Raw genomic sequence first — 22,065 nt, 5'->3', positions numbered from 1 at the left:
TTTTTATCAAGTTAGGTTGAAGCACACAATGGCAATCCTGATGGGTGATAGTTTTCACCTTTGCCCTCTGAACTGCCGAGAATGGACCAATCGGATTACGTCTTATTCTGAGGTGGAGACGTCGGGTCATGGAGTACACAGCCAACATGGTGAGTAAAGTTTGGAGATACTTTTAAAAGATATCGCTCTGATTTGTTGGTTTATAATAGAAAATCTCAGAAGATAATCCCCAAGTAACTAGATGAAGAACCATAAGTAATTCACAGTCTTTCTATAACAGATGTTTAACGCCGGTTATGACTCGGCATGACAATTTCCTCTAGTCCAGAGGATCTCTTTATTCAATAGACTACTTCCAGCGGAGCTCTTTAGTGTCATCCATTTAACTGTATTGTAGTTCAGTATTTAATTTGTTCCTCCACTTCAGTACAATGTGTTTTTAAAGTGCTTCCACAAGACACATTGACCCACCAGCTTTTAATAACGATGCTTTGTCCAAATATTGAACAGACCTTTTTCGCGGTTTTTGTCCATTTATTTCCAGTACTGTGTTTCATTCTAGCTAGCTGTTTCATTCTAGCTTCATCCATGATAACTAGCTGTCGTAGAAAAAAGTAACATTGACACGCATTGTATGGATTATATGTTTGTGTATGCAAAATTAATGTAATAAATGCAGTTTGCTTAAAACGTGCTCTGTCACGTTATACTCACACAGCAATGACCTGATGTCATAATGTAATTGTGTTTTTCTTCTCATAAATTCCAGTTTGATTAATGCATGTCACCAATGAAAAGTATTGCACAATTTTGATGGCTTTGATATTTCTAAAACCAGTAAAAATTTTAGGGGGTTTACTTTCCTTGAGGTGGTATTATAGAGATGTTTGCAAATAATGCCAAGAATAATGAAATTGCAGGTTTTCAATGATTTATTCTCTTCAAAATATCTTCTCCTCTTAATCTCTAATTATGAAAGATACTGTAGTGTAGTCCTGTTAATATAAATAGGGTATTGAGTGCTCATTGGGAATGGTAAAGCATATCCCTATCAACATAAACATTGTGGAAACTTGGTTCAGATGCATTAAGCGTTCCTCATAGTACTACTTAAAACCTAGTAGTTTTTTTTAATTGAAGGCATGAACACTTTCTAGACAACTTTTGAAAACATTCACATTGAAATTCAAATTCAAACCTATGTTTGGGCTACAGTTTATTGATTATCATCATCAAGCAGTCTCCTACATTGTTATAATTGCTCATATTTTAGTTACCTTGTGGTGCGTCCATTTAAAAACCACATAATAAACCTTTACAGGATTTTGGATACACTTGGCTGACACTGTTATACACATAGATTAATGCAGTACTAACTGTATTTAGTTTCTTGTTTATGACAGTCTTCAACAGATGGTAATAATGGCCCGAGCCAAGCAGCACCTTTCCCAGGTGTCCCACCTTCAGGGATGCCACTGCCATTTGTAAGTTGGTGTTGGATAGTTAATTTATTCTTGAGTGTTTCTGTTGTCTTTTTGGTGGTTAAAAAAATAGAATGTCTTGTGAGTTTTACTTTTTCTTTGTATGTATTTTAAGATGGGACCACCTGGAATGCCACCTCATTTCCCTCCCATGGGGATGCCACCCATGGGTCAGAGACCTCCAAACATGGCACCTATGCCCCCTGGAATGATGCCTCCTATGATGCCCCCAATGGGAGGACCACCAATGGGTCAGGTGAGAGAAGCTGTAAATAAAATGAACATGGTGGTGTTTGGGAGTTCCTTAAGCAAAAATGTATTAAAAATTGAATTGCCATTTATCTATTTACCCTCTTAATTTGCAACCAGCTATTGTGTATCCAGTCTGCTCCCCATTCCAAGCCCCATACTTGCAAGTGAGAGAGAGGAAAGACCTTGTGTATGCATCCTCAAAAACACTGCAAGTCCACAGCCTAAAACAGCTGAGCTTCAGCATTACAGAAGGGCCTAATACAAACTAATTGAAAATCTACCCCTTTTAGGTACCTTTGAAAACATGAAAGCAACATATAAGTATAGTTTCCATGGAAACATTTCCCTTAATTCTGTCTTGATTAAACACCCGTATTGTGATTGTTTAGCATAATGCACACTTTTATTTTTTTTTATCTATTTACTGATATCAGTAAGTGTGCAACAGTACAAAAACAAACCCTTGATTTATGTGTGATGCTGGTTGTAAATATTCCTGTCCTTTTGAGTAATAGATGTAGAAATGATGCATACATGTAGAGACAGGAGACAGGCGTCTGCTAAGAAATAAATACTACTACTACTAATAATAATCTTGGTAAATAAAGCCAAGCTGCAAACCTCAAGAATACACAACAAGATATTGTATTATTATTATTATTATTATTATTATTATTAATAATAATAATAATAATAATATTATTATTATTTATTGGCAGACACCCTTATCCAGGGCGACGTACAAAACATAAGCGCAATACAGAGTTCAAAATTCAATACAAGGCATCAACACATTTTGTTTTGGAAGGTTTGCACAGTGTTGGATAATTTAGGAAAACCATAAAGTAAATCTGCTGCATTATAATGCTCCAGAGGCTGACAATTGTCATTTAAAATTAAATATCCAACATTAACACATTTATTAGCCCACAGTTTCTGTATGATGACTATATATACAAGATCTTCATACTAATAATGAAATCTAAATATCTTCACATATGTTTGGCTATATATAAGTTCAGATTTAAGAACATATAGAATACAACATTATAAAATTGTAGGAGAGCAATTTTAAATGAAATGCATTTGTATTAGTATAGTGCCCCTGACTACACTGTGTAATGGAAAAAAACCCTGCATACAAGTTAAACATTTATTTGCAGTAAATCGATTGATTTTAGTGTTTTTTGGCATTATTAGCATAGTGAAAATGTATGGTATTTGGAGAGCATTCAAGTAGCTATTATTATTCTATAGAGACCCACCTGCCTTTGTTTTGTTAGTACATGGTACACAAGCCCAACTTGATTGCTTTACATAAATCAGTCGCATATCTTTGCAGCTTCAGCCTCAGTTCATTTTTATATTTATGTATGAAGTACAAATTAGCAAGTCAGATGAATATTTCATGAGTTCCCTTTATTAGATGCCAGGCATGATGCCACCAATGATGCCAGGAATGATGATGCCACCCCGAATGCCAGCTGCTCCATTGCAACCGGTAAATCATTTTCTGTTGAATGTTTAAAAATAACTTGCTTTGAGAAGCTCCATTAATGTTATTAACAGTGTAAAGAATAACCAGCGTGGGAGCTTTTATTTATAGCTCTGTATAGAAAAAATGATTGGTTTCATTTGTTAATTATACCAGTAGACTGCCTTACATCCATAGCAAACTACATTTAAGATAAGGGGATTTTTATAGTTGTTCATATTTTCAAATATTTATGTGTAGCTTTACATTTCTCCTACATTATCTTGAATGCTTACTCACTGTTGGTATGTGGAGATTATTTTTTTAAACTTTACATTTGGATAAACTTTGATGTGATTAACAGACTAAACAGACAGAGTTAGCAGACCAAATTCCAGTTTTCCTTTAAAACAGTGTTTTTACTTCAGGCTTGTTTTAAGTGAATTGTTTCTAATCAAGACTCCATTGAACTAGTGTTTTATAACCAGATCTGTTGGTTCATCTGTTAATTCTCTTATCAAAGTATTTTGTTACATGCATTGAATCCAATAACTTAAGCTTAATGGGATTGGAAATGTGCATCCTCTGTTTCCATTGGTTCAATACTGCTTAGTATAACTTTGCTAATTAAATTAGTGTTAGGACTAATTACACTTCATATGTGTTGTCCTGCACTGGTTTAAAAAGTGTGTGATCAGTAATTAATCCTTATGGTTAGTTATTTGAATTAAAGAACAAAAAGTGTTGCACACAAGCACACATACACATACATGCAGTGTCCAGATTAAATGTAATTTAAAAAAGTGAAACGTTTCGAGAAACATTCTTGATTGGTCTTCACAAACTCCAGACCTCAATTTAATAGAGCATGTGTGGTATGAACTGGAAAAAATGTCCAAAAACACATACGACACCAGCTGGAGGAATGGCCAAATTTCCCTCCTGAGCAGATGATGAACCTTATTCAAAGTTTACAGAAAGGGCCACCTCCATGTTATCAAAGACAAAGGAGGATACACAAAAAGATGACTGCAGAACAAGTTAGCATTGGTTATTTAGTAATACATGTAACTTTTTTTGACATAATGCTATTTAAACAAACAATATTGACTGCCATACAATCCTTTTCTTAATTATTTATATTGAAAAAGTGTCCACCTGCATTTGCTTGCTAAATCAACTTGTAGTTACATTTCATCAAGGGTATGAATACATTTGGAGACAACAACAAAGATTTGTCTTGTATATGTAATCCTTTTTGTCATTTTAAAGTAGAGTTGACTGTCTTAAAGGATTATGGATTTTTTTTCCTGTTAAATCCCCCTGTAATTGAAAGATTAAATGCTCATGAACGGTTTGTGCTCTACATGGTAAGAAATAGGGAAACAGTTATATAAGCAGCACTTTTAACTTCCAAACGACAGCCTTTCAAATGATTTGTTTGTTGTCACATACGTCAGGATTGTGTCATTTCCTTATTTTCAACCGATTTTAATTCTCAGATTATTACAATTCACAAGGTTTGGAAAGGGTAGTTGTTAAAATATTTTTAAATGTAATATTCGTACAATAATGTTTGATATCTAGACTATAAAACGTTCTAATAAATGATTACTATTATTGCCACTTCACAAAATAGCAGCCAGTGTCTAAGTTGTTTATAGTTAAATGTGAATTGCTGCACCTGAATAATGCTGTGTTGTGTTATCTGTCTTAGGAAGGGCCTTATTTCATTTTTTGGGCGTACACAGCTAAATCTGACACAGAATGGGATCATGTTTAAATCAACTTTGCATATTCTCATAAGCTTCCCTGGCAAACACTGTTTAATCGGGGAAGATTAACATAATCTTTCCCTGGTTCACATGCAATGTTACCAAGTATTTTCTACTACTTCCTCACCAAAAATATAATCTTTTATTAACAAACAATTAGTAGATTTGGAATCCGGTAATTTAAATTTCCATCCTTCACATTTTTCTTCATTTGTGTATATACTGCACTACGACAGACTTTTGGTTCATCACCCATGTGATATATATTTTTTTTGTGCTTCGTGTTTAATAAGAAAGGTATACACCGATCAGCCATAACATTATGACCACTGACAGGTGAAGTGAATAACACTGATAATCTCGTTATCATGGCACCTGTCAGTGGGTGGGATATATTAGGCAGCAAGTGAACATTTTGTACTCAAAGTTGATGTGTTAGAAGCAGGAAAAATGGGCAAGTGTAAGGATCTGAGCGACTTTGACAAGGGCCAAATTCTGATGACTAGACGACTGGGTCAGAGCATCTCCAAAACTGCAGCTCTTGTGGGGTGTTCCCGGTCTGCAGTGGTCAGTACCTATCAAAAGTGGTGCAAGGAAGGAAAAGTGGTGAACCAGCGACAGGGTCATGGGCGGCCAAGGCAAAGGCTGGCCCGTGTGGTCCGATCCAACAGATCAGCTACTGTAGCTCAAATTGCTGAAAAAGTGAATGCTGGTTCTGATAGAAAGGTGTCAGAACACAGTGCATTGCAGTTTGTTGCATATGGGGCTGCGTAGCCGCAGACCAGTCCGGGTGCCCATGCTGACCCCTGTCCACTGCCGAAAGCGCCTACAATGGGCATGTGAGCATGAGAACTGGACCACGGAGCAATGGAAGAAGGTGGCATGGTCTGATGAATCACGAGTTCAAGGTGTTGACTTGGCCTCCAAATTCCCCAGATCTCAATCCACTCGAGTATCTGTGGGATGTGCTGGACAAACAAGTCCCATCTATGGAGGCCCCACCTCGTAACTTACAGGACATAAAGGATCTGCTGCTAACGTCTTGGTGCTGGATACCACAGCACACCTTCAGAGGTCTAGTGGAGTCCATGCCTCGACGGGTCAGGGCTGTTTTGGTGGCAAAAGGGGGACCTACACTATATTAGGCAGGTGGTCATAATGTTATAGCTGATCGGTGTATATATAAAAATGCACCCCATTTCAGATGTGTCCATCAACTGTGTTCAGCTGATCTATAATATTTTATAACAACACACTTTAGTAGCTCTTCAGTTTCCCAAAGAAAATCTTCTACCTGTTTGTTAAGCTCAAATCTTTAACACTGGGCTTTCTTTTTATTTCCTCCCCACCCTAACAGCCTGGGGTAAGTGCTTCTGATACTGCTGTAGGTAAGTCTACATTAGTTTTTTTTGTGTGCATGTCTTCATCACTTTACACTTGTTTGGCCTCGTGAGGTATTACATTGTATGATATTTTTTTTCATTTCAGCTCCGACTGCATCAGGAACATTGGTGAGTAATTAAGTTTATGAATTAAAGTTGCCTGAATTAGAGGTTTGAGAGTGGTTTTGTCTCTTACATATAAAAAGTAACACTTTTCTAATTAATTGCAGACTTTTCACTGCTGTTCTCCATTTATTGTAATGCTTGTAGTTTACCCTCAACTCATAAAGGCAATGCCAGAATGTTCCCCTGTATTGATGGATACTTCATGTCACAAGACAGTACTATATATACTATACTTCTTGTCAAGGCACATGAATGTGATGGAGATTTTGATTGTATATATACAGAATTAAATATTAGTAGTCACACTTTGATGCATTACAATAGTCATTCTTTAATATTATACAAGGAAAAAGCATGTTCTTTATATTTAAATGTGGAGATTAAATGACAAGACTATTTTAAAATTGTCATTTTGGTTTCATCCAATTCTGAAATGTTACATGAGATCTTATAGCTTTGATTTATTATCCTAATGCAGGGCTAACGCATTACACTGCTCACCAAGCAGTTCTTGCAAATGTCACAAAAAATGCATTAAGAGCTGGCAGTAATAAATAACTTGGCTACTGAACTTGTGCAAGAACTTGCTTCGCTGTTAAACTTGTTATAGGTAATGAAGTCTAGATTGTTGTATGAGAAAACTGAAAGCAACATAGGAGTGTAATGGCAATCCAATATATTTATAATGCTTTTGTCTTAAAATAGGCAACCAATCCTACAGTTTCTGCTGTCCAGCAAGCTGCCACAGCAAGCAGTTCCCCACAAGATGATCAACCAAAGAAGGTTAACAGATTTTAATTTTTTTTGAGGGGTATATTAAGAAATTACACCCCAAAATGACATTTAACTGAAAAAACTAAACTCCATCAAAGAACTTAACTCATGTTTTCAGTAGCATTTGTTTTTAAATAGTGTATTTGCATTCATATGCATTTGTCTTAGTAGTTTAAATGTTTTGATTTCTGTGTTGTACTGGACTGTTTTTAACACAATTTAATGCATTCATTGCATAACACATTTTGTATTTGACACAGTATATTTAAAAGTCTTATGAAAGTATAGAGTATTCCATATTATAGAATATTTAGATATCTAGCATTTTGAATTCATTTTTTGATTTCCAAGTTTTAATAGTACACTTCTTCATATACAGCTGTTTTGTCTGGTAGGCCATTTGATCAAGAAAGACTGCTGGGATGAGATCAGGAGAATATATCAATACAATATATTCATCATGCTTTCAGGTTATTAATGTTATAACATCAGCCTCACAGAGCGTAAATATATACATTTTTAATGCTTGATTTAATATTACACTGTATATGAAAGTGGTTAAAAAAACTAGACCTGTATTTGTAATGCAAGTTTTATATTTTTATTTTATTGTGCTCATGTATATTATTTTTTTATCATAGCTGGTACTAATTGATGTATTTTTTAACTTAGAAATCGTTGTGGACGGAACACAAATCCCCCGATGGAAGGACTTATTTTTACAACACGGAAACTAAACAGTCAACTTGGGAAAAGCCAGATGAACTTAAATCCCCTGCAGAGGTAATTATTTGTGGGTTAAAATACAGTTTTGGTATTAGCTTGTGCTGATTTACAATGCATGTAGCACTGTCACAATATTTGTTTTAGATTTTTAAATGCTACCTCAAAATGTCATTGATTGATTGCATTTACGCAAGGATAAATGTAAACTCTGCATGTGTCACTTATTTCCATGGTACGTAAGTAATTTTCTTAGCTTTATCCATTAATTAAATTTTTATACTACTTTTGCAATCAATCAGTGCAGTTTTAATCTTGCTAAAATGTCAACACAACACATATTGCACTTTTGTCTTCACAGCAATTGCTTTCAAAATGTCCTTGGAAAGAATACAAATCAGATACAGGGAAGCCGTATTATTATAATTCTCAAACAAAGGAGTCCCGGTGGACCAAACCGAAGGAGCTCGAGGATCTTGAAGGTAATGCCACTTTGAATTTCCAGATCTCCCAAAATTAGGATTTAACACAGATGTTAAATAAGATCTTATAGTCACAATTATTGTTCATTGCATGTTTTAAAATAATTTGCAAAAGGTGTTTTGTGCAGTTATTCTGGTTATCAGAACAGAATGTTTATGTAATATACAATGTGAAATAATGTCTAACTAAATGTAATAAGTATGTAATGTTTGTGTACGTGTCTAACTGACCAATTTTTTTTTTTTCAGCGATGATCAAAGCCGAGGAGAATGGGTATGTTATATTAATCATTAACAGTTTTCCTCAATCGTCTCTTTGCTTTTTAGATCTTTCATTTCATTTTCAGTAGCAGGGAAGTCAAGATTAATCTTATCTGGAAAGTATAAATGAGTTTACTGTGTATGGTTTGAGTGCACTTTTTACCATTTAAACATAAAAAAAGTTGCTTTAATTATATTCACCGAAGTCCAGGAGGGTTTAATCATCCTATCCTGCTGTTTGAACAACACCTGGGAACATCCTGTGGTTCCTAAGTAGCTAATGAGGCTGAAACGCTCTCCAGGATCGGCCCTGTTGCTTCTCGTCTTTGCCGCTTACTAACTCCCAGTGGCAGTGCTTAAGTAGCTAAATACAATTAGAGCAAAGGTAGCATGTGATTGCTGAGCTACTAGATTGGCTTGGCACCAGTGTTCCTGAGCAGCCTCCATTAGAGCCACAACAGTATGGTAGACATATTTTCTCAGTCGTGTTCAGTGTTTCGTTTTGTTTCCTGTTTACCAATACTATCGATCTGGTTAGAATATCATAAAACGTGTCCTACAGTCTGTCAGTGGCCCAGGAGCCCACACCTTGTAGGTTTATAGATCGCATAGCATGTCACCATATACAATAATTCTGCTGTCGAAAGAATTGCAGTCGTGGGGCTGATGATGGCTGCCAGAATCCGACATAATTTAACAGGTCTACACGGGCGATAATGGAAGATTCCACAGTTTCCGTTATCATACAACCTGGGGATAAACATGTGGCCCACAACAACTATTGATCAACTGTCTTCCAAAGTTCCGGTATCAGACTCATTTTAGTTCAGGTTTTTTTGTTTTTGGAGGAACAAAACCGAAAAATAAAAAAAACATTCCGGTTGAGTGTGTTAATCCATTTTCCTGTCTTACACAGCCAGTGTATCCATCTTCTTGGAGTGATTTGTGCCTTTTTTAACCACTGCAGTTTTAATATGGGATTTGGTCAACTTAAATCGGTTAGGGCAGGCTGATCTGGTCTGACATCTGTTTTTGCACCCCCTGCTGTGGAGAAGTGTAGCAGGTGAATTTTAGTTTTGCAGAATTAATTTCAACACCCCAAAAATCCAGGAAATAATTTCAGGCATTTAAATGAGAAGAATGTATATTTAATATGTGGAATTTTTTTTAGTAAGCTGTTATCACTATTTGATCAAAATGCAACTGTGTTTATCTGATGCTTGTATCTTATTTTTTCAGGACAACTGAGGTTGCTGCAAGTGCTCTCCCTCCTTCCATGCCTCCAGCAGAAAGTTCAGCTGCCGCACCGGTGGAGGCTGAAGCTGTGGTCCCCGTGCTTACCGAAGAGCAACCTGTGCAAGTGCCTGTGCAGACGACCGAGGACAGTGCCGAAGCCATCGTTAACTCTGTAGAAGAAGCACCCAGCCAGGAAGTTCCCGTCAAGTATGAGGCTCCGAATTCCATGTGGGTTGGAAAATTAGTAAAATTACTGTTCACTTATAATGCATGCAGTGTATTAATCTGTATTTGACTTTTTTTTTTTTTTTTTTTTCTGTAACAAATAGTTTTATACTGTGTGAGGCTCATTATTTTGACTCCATTTTCAAATAGTGATATTCACAAGAAGGAAGAGAGACCAGAACTTGTGAAGAAGGTTTACAAATGGAATACAAAAGAAGAAGCGAAACAGGCATTCAAAGAGCTTTTAAAGGAAAAGGTAACGGCAGTTGCAGTTTTTCAACTTCAGGTTCAAAGCTATAAACCTGGTCTATATACAATCCTATAATTTTTTCAAGATTTTTTTTTTTTTTCCAGTAATGAGCATTTTATTCATTTTTTAAATGTTGCTATTAATGTCTATTTACACTCTGGTCTGATTAATCTCATCACAGAAGAAAAATGTAGAGAGATTTGCAAATATTGAAGGCTGTTACAAACTGATATTTTGATGGTTATGCTGAAGAGATTTTATTTCCCTTTGTAACCCTTTGTATTACTGTTGCATTTTCTTTTCTGTTTTCCCTTTGTTTTGAATTTAGGTGATTTTTGCAATCTCTCTCAAAGTTGACACCCCTATTTTTAGCTGTTTAATTTAGTTTACCAAGCTGTCTCTTGAGATTGGTGCCTAATTTGAACAGATCTTAATTGCTGTGTCTTTATAATTAGCAAGGTTGGCTGAAAGCTTGGCCCAGATTGCTGGTGTTGAATGACATGCTAAAGTGAATTAGTTACTCCAGGATGAGAAATCCACAGATATACTTTCATGTTGGCATACTATTGTTCTTCACTTTTTAGACCTGTTACTTGCTGTTTGCAGTTCTTTGCAGTTTGCTTTTTAGAGCACTTCTGTTACTATCCTTTCACCAGGAATTGCAACGTCATCGTGCTGACTGTCCAATGATAACATGTAGACCATTAATAAGTAAACCTTAATAGTAAATACCCCCATACAAATTCCCAGAAGATTAGGTGTCTTTTCAAATATATTGTCTTTTTTCTTCTCCTTCCCCCCCCCCCCCCCCCCAAAGTTGCCAAGTTCCCTAAAATTGGAAATGATGTGTTCACTGCTATAGATTACTTTTAGTGATGAAATGACTTTTTAGTTTACAATTTTTTAGTTTTCTAAATTAAATTCGTAGTATGACATTGTGTATTTATCTTCTAGGGTGTTTCATCGAATGCCTCATGGGAGCAAGCCATGAAAATGATCATCAATGACCCTAGATATAGGTAGGTATATTATGAATCCTATCTTTATCTGTATATCTGAATACAAATTAATGTCTATTTCAAGATGTTTGTATTTTTTTCATGTTTTCTTATTTATATTAATAAATAATTTTTCTCCCCCCTCCAAAGTGCATTGCCTAAACTGAGTGAGAAGAAGCAAGCTTTTAATGCTTACAAGGTGCAAACGGAGAAGGAGGAAAAAGAAGAGGCTAGGATTAAGTACAAAGAGTCCAAAGAAACCTTTCAGCGCTTCCTGGAAAATCATGAAAAAATGACATCAACCACTAGATACAAGTGAGTTTTAGTTTCTTAAACTTTATTGTCAACAATGTTGCTGTGAATTTCAGTGCACAATTCTATTCATGGTACTTAAAATATATATCAGTGCTGAGTCACAGTTCATCCACCGAGTTATAGCTACTTTATATTAATATTTATGCTTACAAAATGAGCTAGTGTGCCTGGGCCTAACCTCATTACAACTGATTTAGCATTTATAATATTGATGCAGGAAGAACATTATAAGATAGATCTGCTTAATCAACAAAATGAAAATGTATAATGTTTGCAGTATCAAAAACAATACAGTATGCTTTTTCAGCTCCTTAATATTCAGTATTGATGGGATTCACTGAAAACATAGCTTTGAAACATTACTCGTGTTTTATGTGGTTAATTAACATACATTTTTACAGAAGTATCACAACTCATTTTGTTCTTCAACTAAGAAACCAGTTTTTTATTGAGGGGTCTTTTTAGTGAATCGGTGAAACCTATGGTGATACAATGAGGGGAAAAAAGTATTTGATCCCCTGCTGATTTTGTACGTTTGCCCACTGACAAATAAATGATCATTTTAATGGTAGGTCTATTTTAACAGTGAGTGACAGAATAACAACAAACAAATCCAGAAAAACGCATTTCAAAAAAGTTATAAATTGATTTGCATGTTAATGAGGGAAATAAGTATTTGACCCCTTCGACTTAGTACTTGGTGGCAAAACCCTTGTTGGCAATCACAGAGGTCAGACGTTTCTTGTAGTTGGCCACCAGGTTTGCACACATCTCAGGAGGGATTTTGTCCCACTCCTCTTTGCAGATCCTCTCCAAGTCATTAAGGTTTCGAGGCTGACGTTTGGCAACTCGAACCTTCAGCTCCCTCCACAGATTTTCTATGGGATTAAGGTCTGGAGACTGGCTAGGCCACTCCAGGACCTTAATGTGCTTCTTCTTGAGCCACTCCTTTGTTGCCTTGGCTGTGTGTTTTGGGTCATTGTGATGCTGGAATACCCATCCACGACCCATTTTCAATGCCCTGGCTGAGGGAAGGAGGTTCTCACCCAAGATTTGACGGTACATGGCCCCGTCCATCGTCCCTTTGATGCGGTGCAGTTGTCCTGTCCCCTTAGCAGAAAAACACCCCCAAAGCATAATGTTTCCACCTCCATGTTTGATGGTGGGGATGGTGTTCTTGGGGTCATTCCTCCTCCTCCAAACACGGCAAGTTGAGTTGATGCCAAAGAGCTCGAATTTGGTCTCATCTGACCACAACACTTTCACTCAGTTCTCCTCTGAATCATTCAGATGTTCATTGGCAAACTTCAGACGGGCCTGTACATGTGCTTTCTTGAGCAGGGGGACCTTGCGGGCGCTGCAGGATTTAAGTCCTTCACGGCGTAGTGTGTTACCAATTGTTTTCTTAGTTATGGTCCCAGCTGCCTTGAGATCATTAACAAAATCCTCCCGTGTAGTTCTGGGCTGATTCCTCACCGTTCTCATGATCATTGAAACTCCATGAGGTGAGATCTTGCATGGAGCCCCAGACCGAGGGAGACTGACAGTTTCTTCCATTTGCGAATAATCGCACCAACTATTGTCACCTTCTCACCAAGCTGCTTGGCGATGGTCTTATAGCCCATTCCAGCCTTGTGTAGGTCTACAATCTTGTCCCTGACATCCTTGGACAGCTCTTTGGTCTTGGCCATGGTGGAGAGTTTGGAATCTGATTGATTGATTGCTTCTGTGGACAGGTGTCTTTTATACAGGTAACGAGCTGAGATTAGGTGCTCTCCCTTTAAGAGAGTGCTCCTAATCTCAGCTCGTTACCTGTATAAAAGACACCTGGGAGCCAGAAATCTTGCTGATTGATAGGGGATCAAATACTTATTTCCCTCATTAACATGCAAATCAATTTATAACTTTTTTGAAATGCGTTTTTCTGGATTTTTTTGTTGTTATTGTGTCTCTCACTGTTAAAATACACCTACCATTAAAATGATAGACTGATCATTTCTTTGTCAGTGGGCAAACGTACAAAATCAGTAGGGGATCAAGTACTTTTTTCCCTCACTGTATGTATAGGCTATATTTAGAAGTTTGTGCTGTTTTGTATTCCTCATTTTTGTGTTTTCTCAGCCTGATCTGTTTAGTGTAGATAAGGCTTTACTCTTGCATACTTTCTCAGATATTTTCATCCCAGTTCAATTCTCTCAACTTTTTTTCTGTTTCAGCTTTTGCCTTTTTTTATTTTGGTTCATAAAACATTTAATGTAATGTTTCTGACAGCAGTTATGAACATGGTTTTCTTTCTTCCCTATAGCAAGATAAGCTGTCTGTTGATATTCCTCTTTACTTCAGTTCTGGTTTAAGGATTGATTTATGAAATTAGTTCAACTTTAACATGAAATGATTGCCCCAGGTCCAGTCTGGAATATTTATAAGTGGCATTAATGTATTTAACATCGCTAAATAGACTGACCTGTCCAAAGATGATATTGCAAATATAGTTTTCTAATAGGAATTCATCATAATGTGTTTATTAATTTTAAAATGTAATGTTAAAATATATTTGTATAAATTGAATTGTACATGAACTGTAGGTTCTGTACAGTCTTTCCATCCTTTTTCTAATGAGAGAGCATATGATTGGTTATGGAAATAAATGGGTTAATTCATACATTTAAACTGCAAAATGTATTTAGGTTCCAACAAACTGTAAAAATAAGGAAAATTAAACTTTGATTTGACATGGGATTGTAAATTAATGGGATACTGCAGATATGAACTGAAGTTTTATTTGACTGTTGAGCAAAATTCACCTCTCAGGAGTGAAGTGTATTAAAATTACATTTTAGACTTGTGGAATGGCATGTGCTGGGGACTTCAATGCAGTCGTTAGGGCCATATTGTCGTCATGGTCATTACCCTAGTTTTCTGGAGGATACAGTTCACCTGCTGGCTTCACATTTAGTGAACAGCTGTACTCTTTTTCTCTGCGGCCAGCTGGATGATGACTCCAGTATCACAGCATGCAAGAGATCAGTAAACACAGTAAAAGCCTCACTGGTCACACGTCAGTATCCTTGAATGTCTACAAGAGTTTCATACTGATATTATAAGGGGAAAGTGACCTGTGTGTTTTTTCTATTCAGGTTGAGGATTGTGTTGCAGTAGGTCGTCTATTGTATGGTTTTCTATCAAAATTCTGTTTAGTTTCCACCAAGATGGTTGTCTTTCCAGAAACAGCAATTCCAAATGATACTGCTTTTGTTGTTGCTTTATTAAATAAAAGGTTTATATAAATAAGGGGGGGGGGGGGGAACGTGCGTATTAACTGGATTTGTATTAATATAGGAATGTTAGTTGATAGTTTCAGCCAATTGCAGTTTGAGAGAGATGTTGTTTTCTGATGGAATACTGCCACCTTGTGGAAGGTGGTTACAGATTCGACACCTTGCTCTCAGTACATACATACAGCCAGACCAATACATGTTTAATATTTAATTTATATACAGTGCTGCGTAGAGCTGACCTACAGATTACATTTAATTTGAAACATTTTTAATGTTTCTGAAATATTTTCATGCATTTTCTTATGTACAGATATCCATATGTCTAAATGAATGTCATTTTGTGTGTTAGGAAAGCTGAGCAGATGTTCGGCGAGGCAGAAGTGTGGTCCACTGTTCCAGAGCGTGATAGACTGGAAATCTATGAAGATGTTTTGTTCTACTTAGCAAAAAAGGAAAAGGTAAACCATGTATTTATTTATAAAGTATGAACCTGCTTGATCCTCTACATGTAGGCAGTTAAGTGTGCTTTTTTCACCCCCGTCAACTTTAGGAATGTTATGTTCCATACTCTATTATTATTATTCTCAGTTTTAATTGGAATGTATGTGTTTTAGTGTAGAATAAAGATGATTCAGTCTGTGGCTTACCTATTATTAAAAATGATGGATTTAATATTTTTACTACATTTTTCCTTGCCTTTCATTAGTCTTTAGGTAGATACCAGAGAAATGGTCGCAATTTAGTTACACTCATTCTCACAAATAAAACTTCAATCCTGTCTAGGAACAAGCAAAGCAGTTAAGAAAGCGCAATTGGGAAGCTCTGAAGAACATTTTGGACAACATGGCCAATGTAACGTATCGTACGACATGGTCAGAGGCGCAACAGTACCTCCTGGACAACCCAACATTTGCAGAAGATGAAGAACTGCAAAGTAGGTCTTTTATACAAAATGTTTAGTCTTAATTTACAGGTCCAAAGAACTGGACTTCTTGCTTCTTTACAGTACAATTTAGATTTACTTCAAAGTATAAGTAAACAAGTCTGTCATTCGTTTGTAAAGATTAAAATGTTTTCTGTGCTACCTAAGAACAATATTGTTGTAACACAAAGGAGTAATATAACGCCAAAGAAGCATACTGATATTTTCTGTGTAGCTTGTGTGGTATATTCTTGACATCTCACGATTTATTTAATTAATCCAGTGATGGTAATATGTTCAAAGTATTGTTATTGCTGCTGTTCTTGCGTCCATAGACATGGATAAGGAGGATGCCCTGATTTGCTTTGAGGAACACATAAGAGCCCTGGAGAAAGAAGAGGAAGATGAGAAACAGAAGTCTTTACTGAGGGAAAGACGACGCCACCGCAAGAACCGAGAAGCCTTTCAGGTAACATGCTGTCCATCAAATGGATGTCCTGGATAGACTTACTGAAATGAGTAAGAAACCTCATCTGAACATGTATTGGGTTGTGTTTTGAATGTTTGTTTTGTTTCCCACACTTATTGTGTTGATCTCAAATGTTTCAGCAGGGGTAATGTCTAGCCACGGTCAAGACACTTAAGAACATAAAGTTTACAAACGAGAGGAGGCCATTCGACCCATTGTGCTCGTTTGGTGTCCATTAATAAGAGTGATCCAAGCATCCTATTCAGTCTGATTTTAAATGTTCCCAAATTTTCAGCTTCAATTTAATTTCTTGTATATGCAAATTTTAAACAAACCTTTTACCCCAAAGCTGCTTTTCTGAGGTATTGCATGATATTGCATGGGTTAATATATTATTAATATAACTCAATATGTTTAGATAGGGTAGAAGGCTATAGGATTTTGTAGTAGTGTGCCTTAATAAATTAATAAAGTAATTCCCATTTTAAAGAAATTCCTCGATGAGCTGCATGACCATGGTCAACTGCATTCGATGTCTGCCTGGATGGAGATGTACCCCACTGTCAGCTCAGACATACGATTTGCTAACATGCTGGGGCAACCTGGTAAGCCTTTTTGTTTTTCTTTTGTGTTTGCTTAAATAAAAAACAAAAGTATAGACTTTTCTATTTTGCAATTATTTTTAGGATTTCAGGCAACTTATCAAATCTTAAAAGCTAAAGCTAAAATAAGAATACGTTTTTATTTTACAGTGTACAATTTTAGGTTAATTGCTTTGTCACAAGGCATTTTATTAATGTGGAATTTAGGTTTCAAGGTTAAAGTTAACTTGGAAAATGTTGGATGTGAAATGTTTTATATTCAGTAATGGTCTGATTATGGCATAATTATAAAATGAACAAGAAATTAAGAGTGGAGTTCTTTCATTACCAAGTGATAAAATATTTAAAAAATATTGCCTACCAAATAAAATCTCTCCACCATTAGATGTTTGATCTGCTGATAGTGACTTGTATGTGTGCCATTTGAATGTATGAGCAGAATATTGAGTAACATTTTTCATGTTAGTCTTTGGTGTGTATTCTGTAGGCTCGACACCACTGGACCTCTTTAAGTTTTACGTTGAAGATTTAAAAGCCCGGTATCACGACGAGAAGAGAATAATAAAGGACATTCTTAAGGTAAATCTCAATCTTGATGTGAAATGAAGCCTGAATCAAATTCCTCCACTCTTACCTACAAACCAGTCTGTGTGTGTTTCGTTTTTGTAGGACAAAGGATTCACAGTTGAAGTCAATACTGGTTTTGAGGACTTTGGCACTGTCATAAGTTCAGATAAACGAGCCACCACACTAGATGCTGGGAACATTAAACTTGCCTTCAACAGCGTAAGTGCACAAGTTCTGTTTCCTTCAAATCACTTTCCACTTTCACTGTAATGCGAACAGTTCCATGTATATACGTTTGTGTGTGTATTAATGTTTTCTTGTTTGCTGTACTCCTGTATGTCATTGGGATGGAGGTTTGTCTCTACACCTCAAATATCATCTAGCTCATCAGATCAAAGTTTTAAGGAGCTGCAGTGATTCTGAACGAACACAAGCAGCAATTGTATTTACAGACTGTGGCTTTTTTATGTATTGTAGTTATTGGAGAAGGCAGAAGCTCGAGAGCGTGAACGAGAGAAGGAGGAAGCCCGGAAGATGAAGAGAAAAGAGGCTGCTTTTAAGAGCATGCTAAAGCAAGCTACCCCACCACTTGAGCCCGACTCTGCATGGGAGAGTGTAGGTTTCCTTTGCAATTACATAAGCTTTAATTATGATAGATTTTTTAGGTTTTACTAGATACATAGGTTCTAGATTCATGTATTCAATATGCAGTAGTGCAATACTTTGTGATATGCATCTTTCCTTCATGTATTTCTTTTAATACTGCTAATGAGATGTATCTGGCATTTGTTTCATTTTTGGGCACTTTCTTGCATTTGTTGATCCCAGAAATGTGTTTATTTTACATAGGTTCGAGAGAGATTCCTAAAGGAGTCAGCTTTTGAAGATATTACACTAGAATCTGAAAGAAAGCGTATATTCAAAGATTTCATACATGTCTTGGAGGTAACGGTTCTCTTTTCTTATTGTAAATCACAAAAGCTGTAAAGAAGAGGAAGTGATTTATATAATTATGCTTGTGACATTGTTTTAGAAATCTGATTAGTTTGCAGCTTTGATATTATAAACATTTCATATGTTGTTTTTATCATGTCATATGTCCGTTTTACACTGAACTTTGGTCAAATTGAATGTGCATATACATGTGCTTTTTATATCCAAACTGGTTTAAAACCATATGTTTGTGTCTCGCATTTTGTGTTTGTGACACGTATTTGAAACTTTCCTTTTCTCCTCCAACAGCATGAATGCCAACATCATCATTCAAAGAACAAGAAACATTCAAAAAAGTCCAAAAAACACCACAGAAAGCGCTCCCGCTCTCGCTCCGTAAGATATGATTAATCAGATTTAAAGAATCGAGTTTCATGCTCTTCTGAACCACATTTTATATCACCTTTTTTTTTTTTTTTTTGTCTCTGTGTGTCAGGGCTCTGAGTCGGAGGAGGATGACTATCATTCCAAGAAGAAGAAGCGATCCCAATCAAAATCCCCATCTGAGCGTTCCTCTAGTGCCGAATCAGGTGTGTAGAGCGGATGTTTTAAAAAGGTTTGGTGAATACATTTTACTCTAGACAGAGGAGCATTGTTGGAATAAGAGATGACACTGAACACCTTTCAGTCAGTTTTTGTAAGCAAATCGTCAAGGCATAGGATTCATAATTGATTTCAGAACTGTTTATGTACATACAAAGGTGGAAAAAAATACTTTTGAATGATATTTGCTGTTAATGCTTTGATCGGTCATGTTTTGTTTGTGTAACCTTTAGAGCGAAGTTACAAGAAATCAAAGAAACACAAGAAGAAGGGGAAAAAAAGACGACACAAGTCTGTAAGTTTCTCCTCTTAATCCCGTTCTTGACGTCCCATCATTTAACATTTGGACGTGGTGTTTGTTTAAGGCTATTAGGGAACATCTGTAGTGTGTATTCACAGAATGGGATTTGACTCTCCATTACAGGCATCTCCTGAATCTGAAGGTGACAGGGAGAGAAAAGGACGGGAGCGGGACAGGGACAGGGAGCGGGACAAGGAAAAAGAACGGGAAAAGGAGAAAGAGAATGAGAAGTCCAGAGGCAAATCTCGTTCAGAATCCAAGCAGAAATCTCCAAAAAGAAAATCTGCAAAGGAAGAAGTGAGTGTCTAATTCACAGGGAAATATGGTGTAACTGCTACATGATTTTTCTAGTTTTATTTTATTATTATTGAAATTGACAATTACTTTTTGTAATTGGTGTGTTTGTGAGGGTGGGGGGTGTAGATCTGCTTAATACTTTGTTAGCCAACTAATTGTAGTACTGGGACAGCATGCAAATTCACTGGTTTATCAACTTTTTATATATAAATGACAATTAGTCATGGATCCAGGATACAGAATACAGTGTGTTCCTAGTAATGTTCTACTGTACAGATTTGTTTCCCCCTTGTTTTATGTAGCACTAAAAAGTCAATTTGTGCCTCTTCTAGCTGTAACTGCCAATTCACAGTGCGGAGATTGATGGACATAAAAATAATGATGCTGACATATTTCTATTGTAGTTTTAATTCTGATAATGTATTGTCTAAGTATTCTGCATGTTGTGCAGTTAATACTTGTTTTAAATGTGTGCAAATGTGTGCACAATTTCCATGTAGAAGGTGTGTGTATAATTACCAAGTAGATCACTGCAGATGCTGACAATACATTGGAATATTATTAAATGTATATTTTCTCTGGGTCTTTTTTTTTTTTTAGCAGTTTTATGAAAAATGGACCATACATAGCCAAGGTCATCTCTGAATAAATGAACAATTTCATGTTGTAAAAATAATGTCTCCTAAGGGCCACTCCGGCCTCCTGTCAGTCAATGGTTTTAGTAAAAGTGTTTTTCTGGAATTGTCTCTTGAAAACCGAAATAAAAGATTATAGCAAATAAACGAAGTGCACACGTTTTCTTTTCTATTCTGTGCCCGTCACTTACCTTATGAGTATTTCCTCTGCAGGGTGGATGGGACACATCAGGCAGTGAACTGAGTGAAGGAGAGCTGGAGAAGCGGAGGAGGACTCTTCTGGAGCAGCTGGATGCGCCGTGACGTTTTCCCTGTTGTATCTAGGTTCACATTTTGCATTCCTTGAATTTTATGCTATACCTTTCATGCAACACCCATCAAACAAGATAGATCTAGAGAACCAACTGCCTTGTGTAATCTGTAATGGCATTCTCATATACATTTGAGTTGATTTTGATACAAGAATACTTCAGAAATCTCTCATTATTAATGATACATTAAATATCCTGACAAATTGAAGTCCTTGTGCATTTTATTTAACTTTTTTGGTTCATGAGTTGTAAGCAAGACAGGGCAAAATGTTTAGTGAAATATTTGCTGGTTTAATTGCAATTTTTCTTTTTTTCTTTTTTACATTACATTTTATTCCCCCCCAAAACATTTCCGTCTTCAAATGTAACTTGTTCAAAATGCTTGTTTCCGTAGCTGTATATATTTGTTATGACTTGGCAAGAATTTGTTTAATTGTCTAAAGTGATCATCAGCCATGATAGGAACGTAGAAAACGTTAACTTGCTAATGATATTTTTGCTAATTTTTCTCTGGTTTTCTACATTATCAGTTTCAATGTTGCCAGTGCTTTTCTTATCAGTTTCAGGTTGTTGTTTTTTAAATGTCATCCACCAATTTCTGTACACTTATGTCTTATGTTGTTCCTGCTCAACTTTTACAGTATCTTGGCAAGAAGACCTAATTTTTTACTGATATTTCTTTAAATCATGTAATTACACCCTACCTCACAGGCAAACTGTTAATTCTATACTTTGTCCTGTAGGATGTGGGTACAAATACATTTTTTTTGTCTTGAGCTTTTTTTCTTTTAATGAATAAAAATAAGGGTCTTCATTCATCTTTAGTTCTCGTACACCTTTCAGAAACTAGTGTTACATTTATTCAGTAGGGTATTCAAGTTATAAATCTGACATTTACAAAGAGCCAAATGTCTTGTGATTGTGTACAGCCATGCCGGGTTCAGAGAACAGGCAGTATATATGCAGAATGCATCTCTACCCCCATTTTTGTTTAAGACTTAAGTACAGAATTGCTGGTTTGACAAGAATGATACAATTAAAACCTTATATAAAAACAAATTTAAATGTTGGAATTTGCCCTTTATTTTAATTGTGCCAACTGTATTCACTCAGTTATGAATGTAATAGTTAATTGGTTTCAAATATACAGTTAAATCCATACTTCTAAAAACCATAATACTGCAAATAGATTTTAATACTGAGTCTGACTAATTTTCCATCGAAGCTGGTATAGACAATTGTCTATATCATGCAAAGTTAGTCTAGGGGCATGTTTTGCTGTTGATGTTATTCCAGTTGATGTCTTATGTTAATGGACTGAAATTAATATCTAGTCAGCACAATCATGCATTTTAAACCCTCAACCTAAGGGTTTTTACATCTTAAATAGTCA

The 22,065-nt window shown here is 36.1% G+C and overlaps 1 protein-coding gene across 3 annotated transcripts; it reads left to right on the top strand.

Moving 5' to 3' along the window:
• The first annotated feature begins 90 nt into the window (after positions 1–90).
• prpf40a (PRP40 pre-mRNA processing factor 40 homolog A) lies at positions 91–21,731 on the top strand. 3 transcript variants are annotated; one of them, XM_066687804.1, is made up of 27 exons: positions 91–149; positions 1,404–1,484; positions 1,597–1,737; positions 3,160–3,234; positions 6,340–6,370; positions 6,471–6,493; positions 7,196–7,273; positions 7,937–8,047; positions 8,349–8,469; positions 8,719–8,743; positions 9,970–10,194; positions 10,342–10,447; positions 11,396–11,460; positions 11,590–11,754; positions 15,382–15,490; positions 15,816–15,966; positions 16,290–16,423; positions 16,914–17,028; positions 17,513–17,604; positions 17,695–17,811; positions 18,070–18,207; positions 18,442–18,537; positions 18,835–18,921; positions 19,022–19,115; positions 19,362–19,423; positions 19,553–19,726; positions 20,575–21,731. In XM_066687804.1, the coding sequence occupies exons 1-27, from the start codon at positions 129–131 to the stop codon at positions 20,662–20,664; spliced, it is 2,727 nt and encodes a 908-aa protein (XP_066543901.1). In that variant the 5' UTR covers positions 91–128; the 3' UTR covers positions 20,665–21,731. The 3 variants fall into 3 exon arrangements, with proteins under 3 accessions (XP_066543901.1, XP_066543900.1, XP_066543902.1); XM_066687803.1 differs by having other exon boundaries at positions 17,492–17,604; XM_066687805.1 differs by lacking the exon at positions 1,404–1,484 and having other exon boundaries at positions 17,492–17,604.
• The last annotated feature ends 334 nt before the right edge of the window (positions 21,732–22,065 follow it).

The sequence above is a fragment of the Amia ocellicauda genome, chromosome 16, assembly GCF_036373705.1.
Source record: "Amia ocellicauda isolate fAmiCal2 chromosome 16, fAmiCal2.hap1, whole genome shotgun sequence".
Classification (NCBI taxonomy): Eukaryota; Metazoa; Chordata; class Actinopteri; order Amiiformes; family Amiidae; genus Amia; species Amia ocellicauda.
The sequence above is the reverse complement of the archived record's forward strand: the minus strand, read 5'-3'. Positions and strand labels throughout refer to the sequence as shown.

Bases quoted from the DNA above. Each gene is read 5' to 3' on its own strand.
- prpf40a (XM_066687803.1), top strand. From the start codon at position 129: ATGGAGTACACAGCCAACATG. The intron at 15,967-16,289 runs GTAGGTCTTTTA...TTGCGTCCATAG, and splicing joins AGAAGATGAAGAACTGCAAA to ACATGGATAAGGAGGATGCC. The intron at 17,029-17,491 runs GTAAGCCTTTTT...TTTTCATGTTAG, and splicing joins TAACATGCTGGGGCAACCTG to TCTTTGGTGTGTATTCTGTA.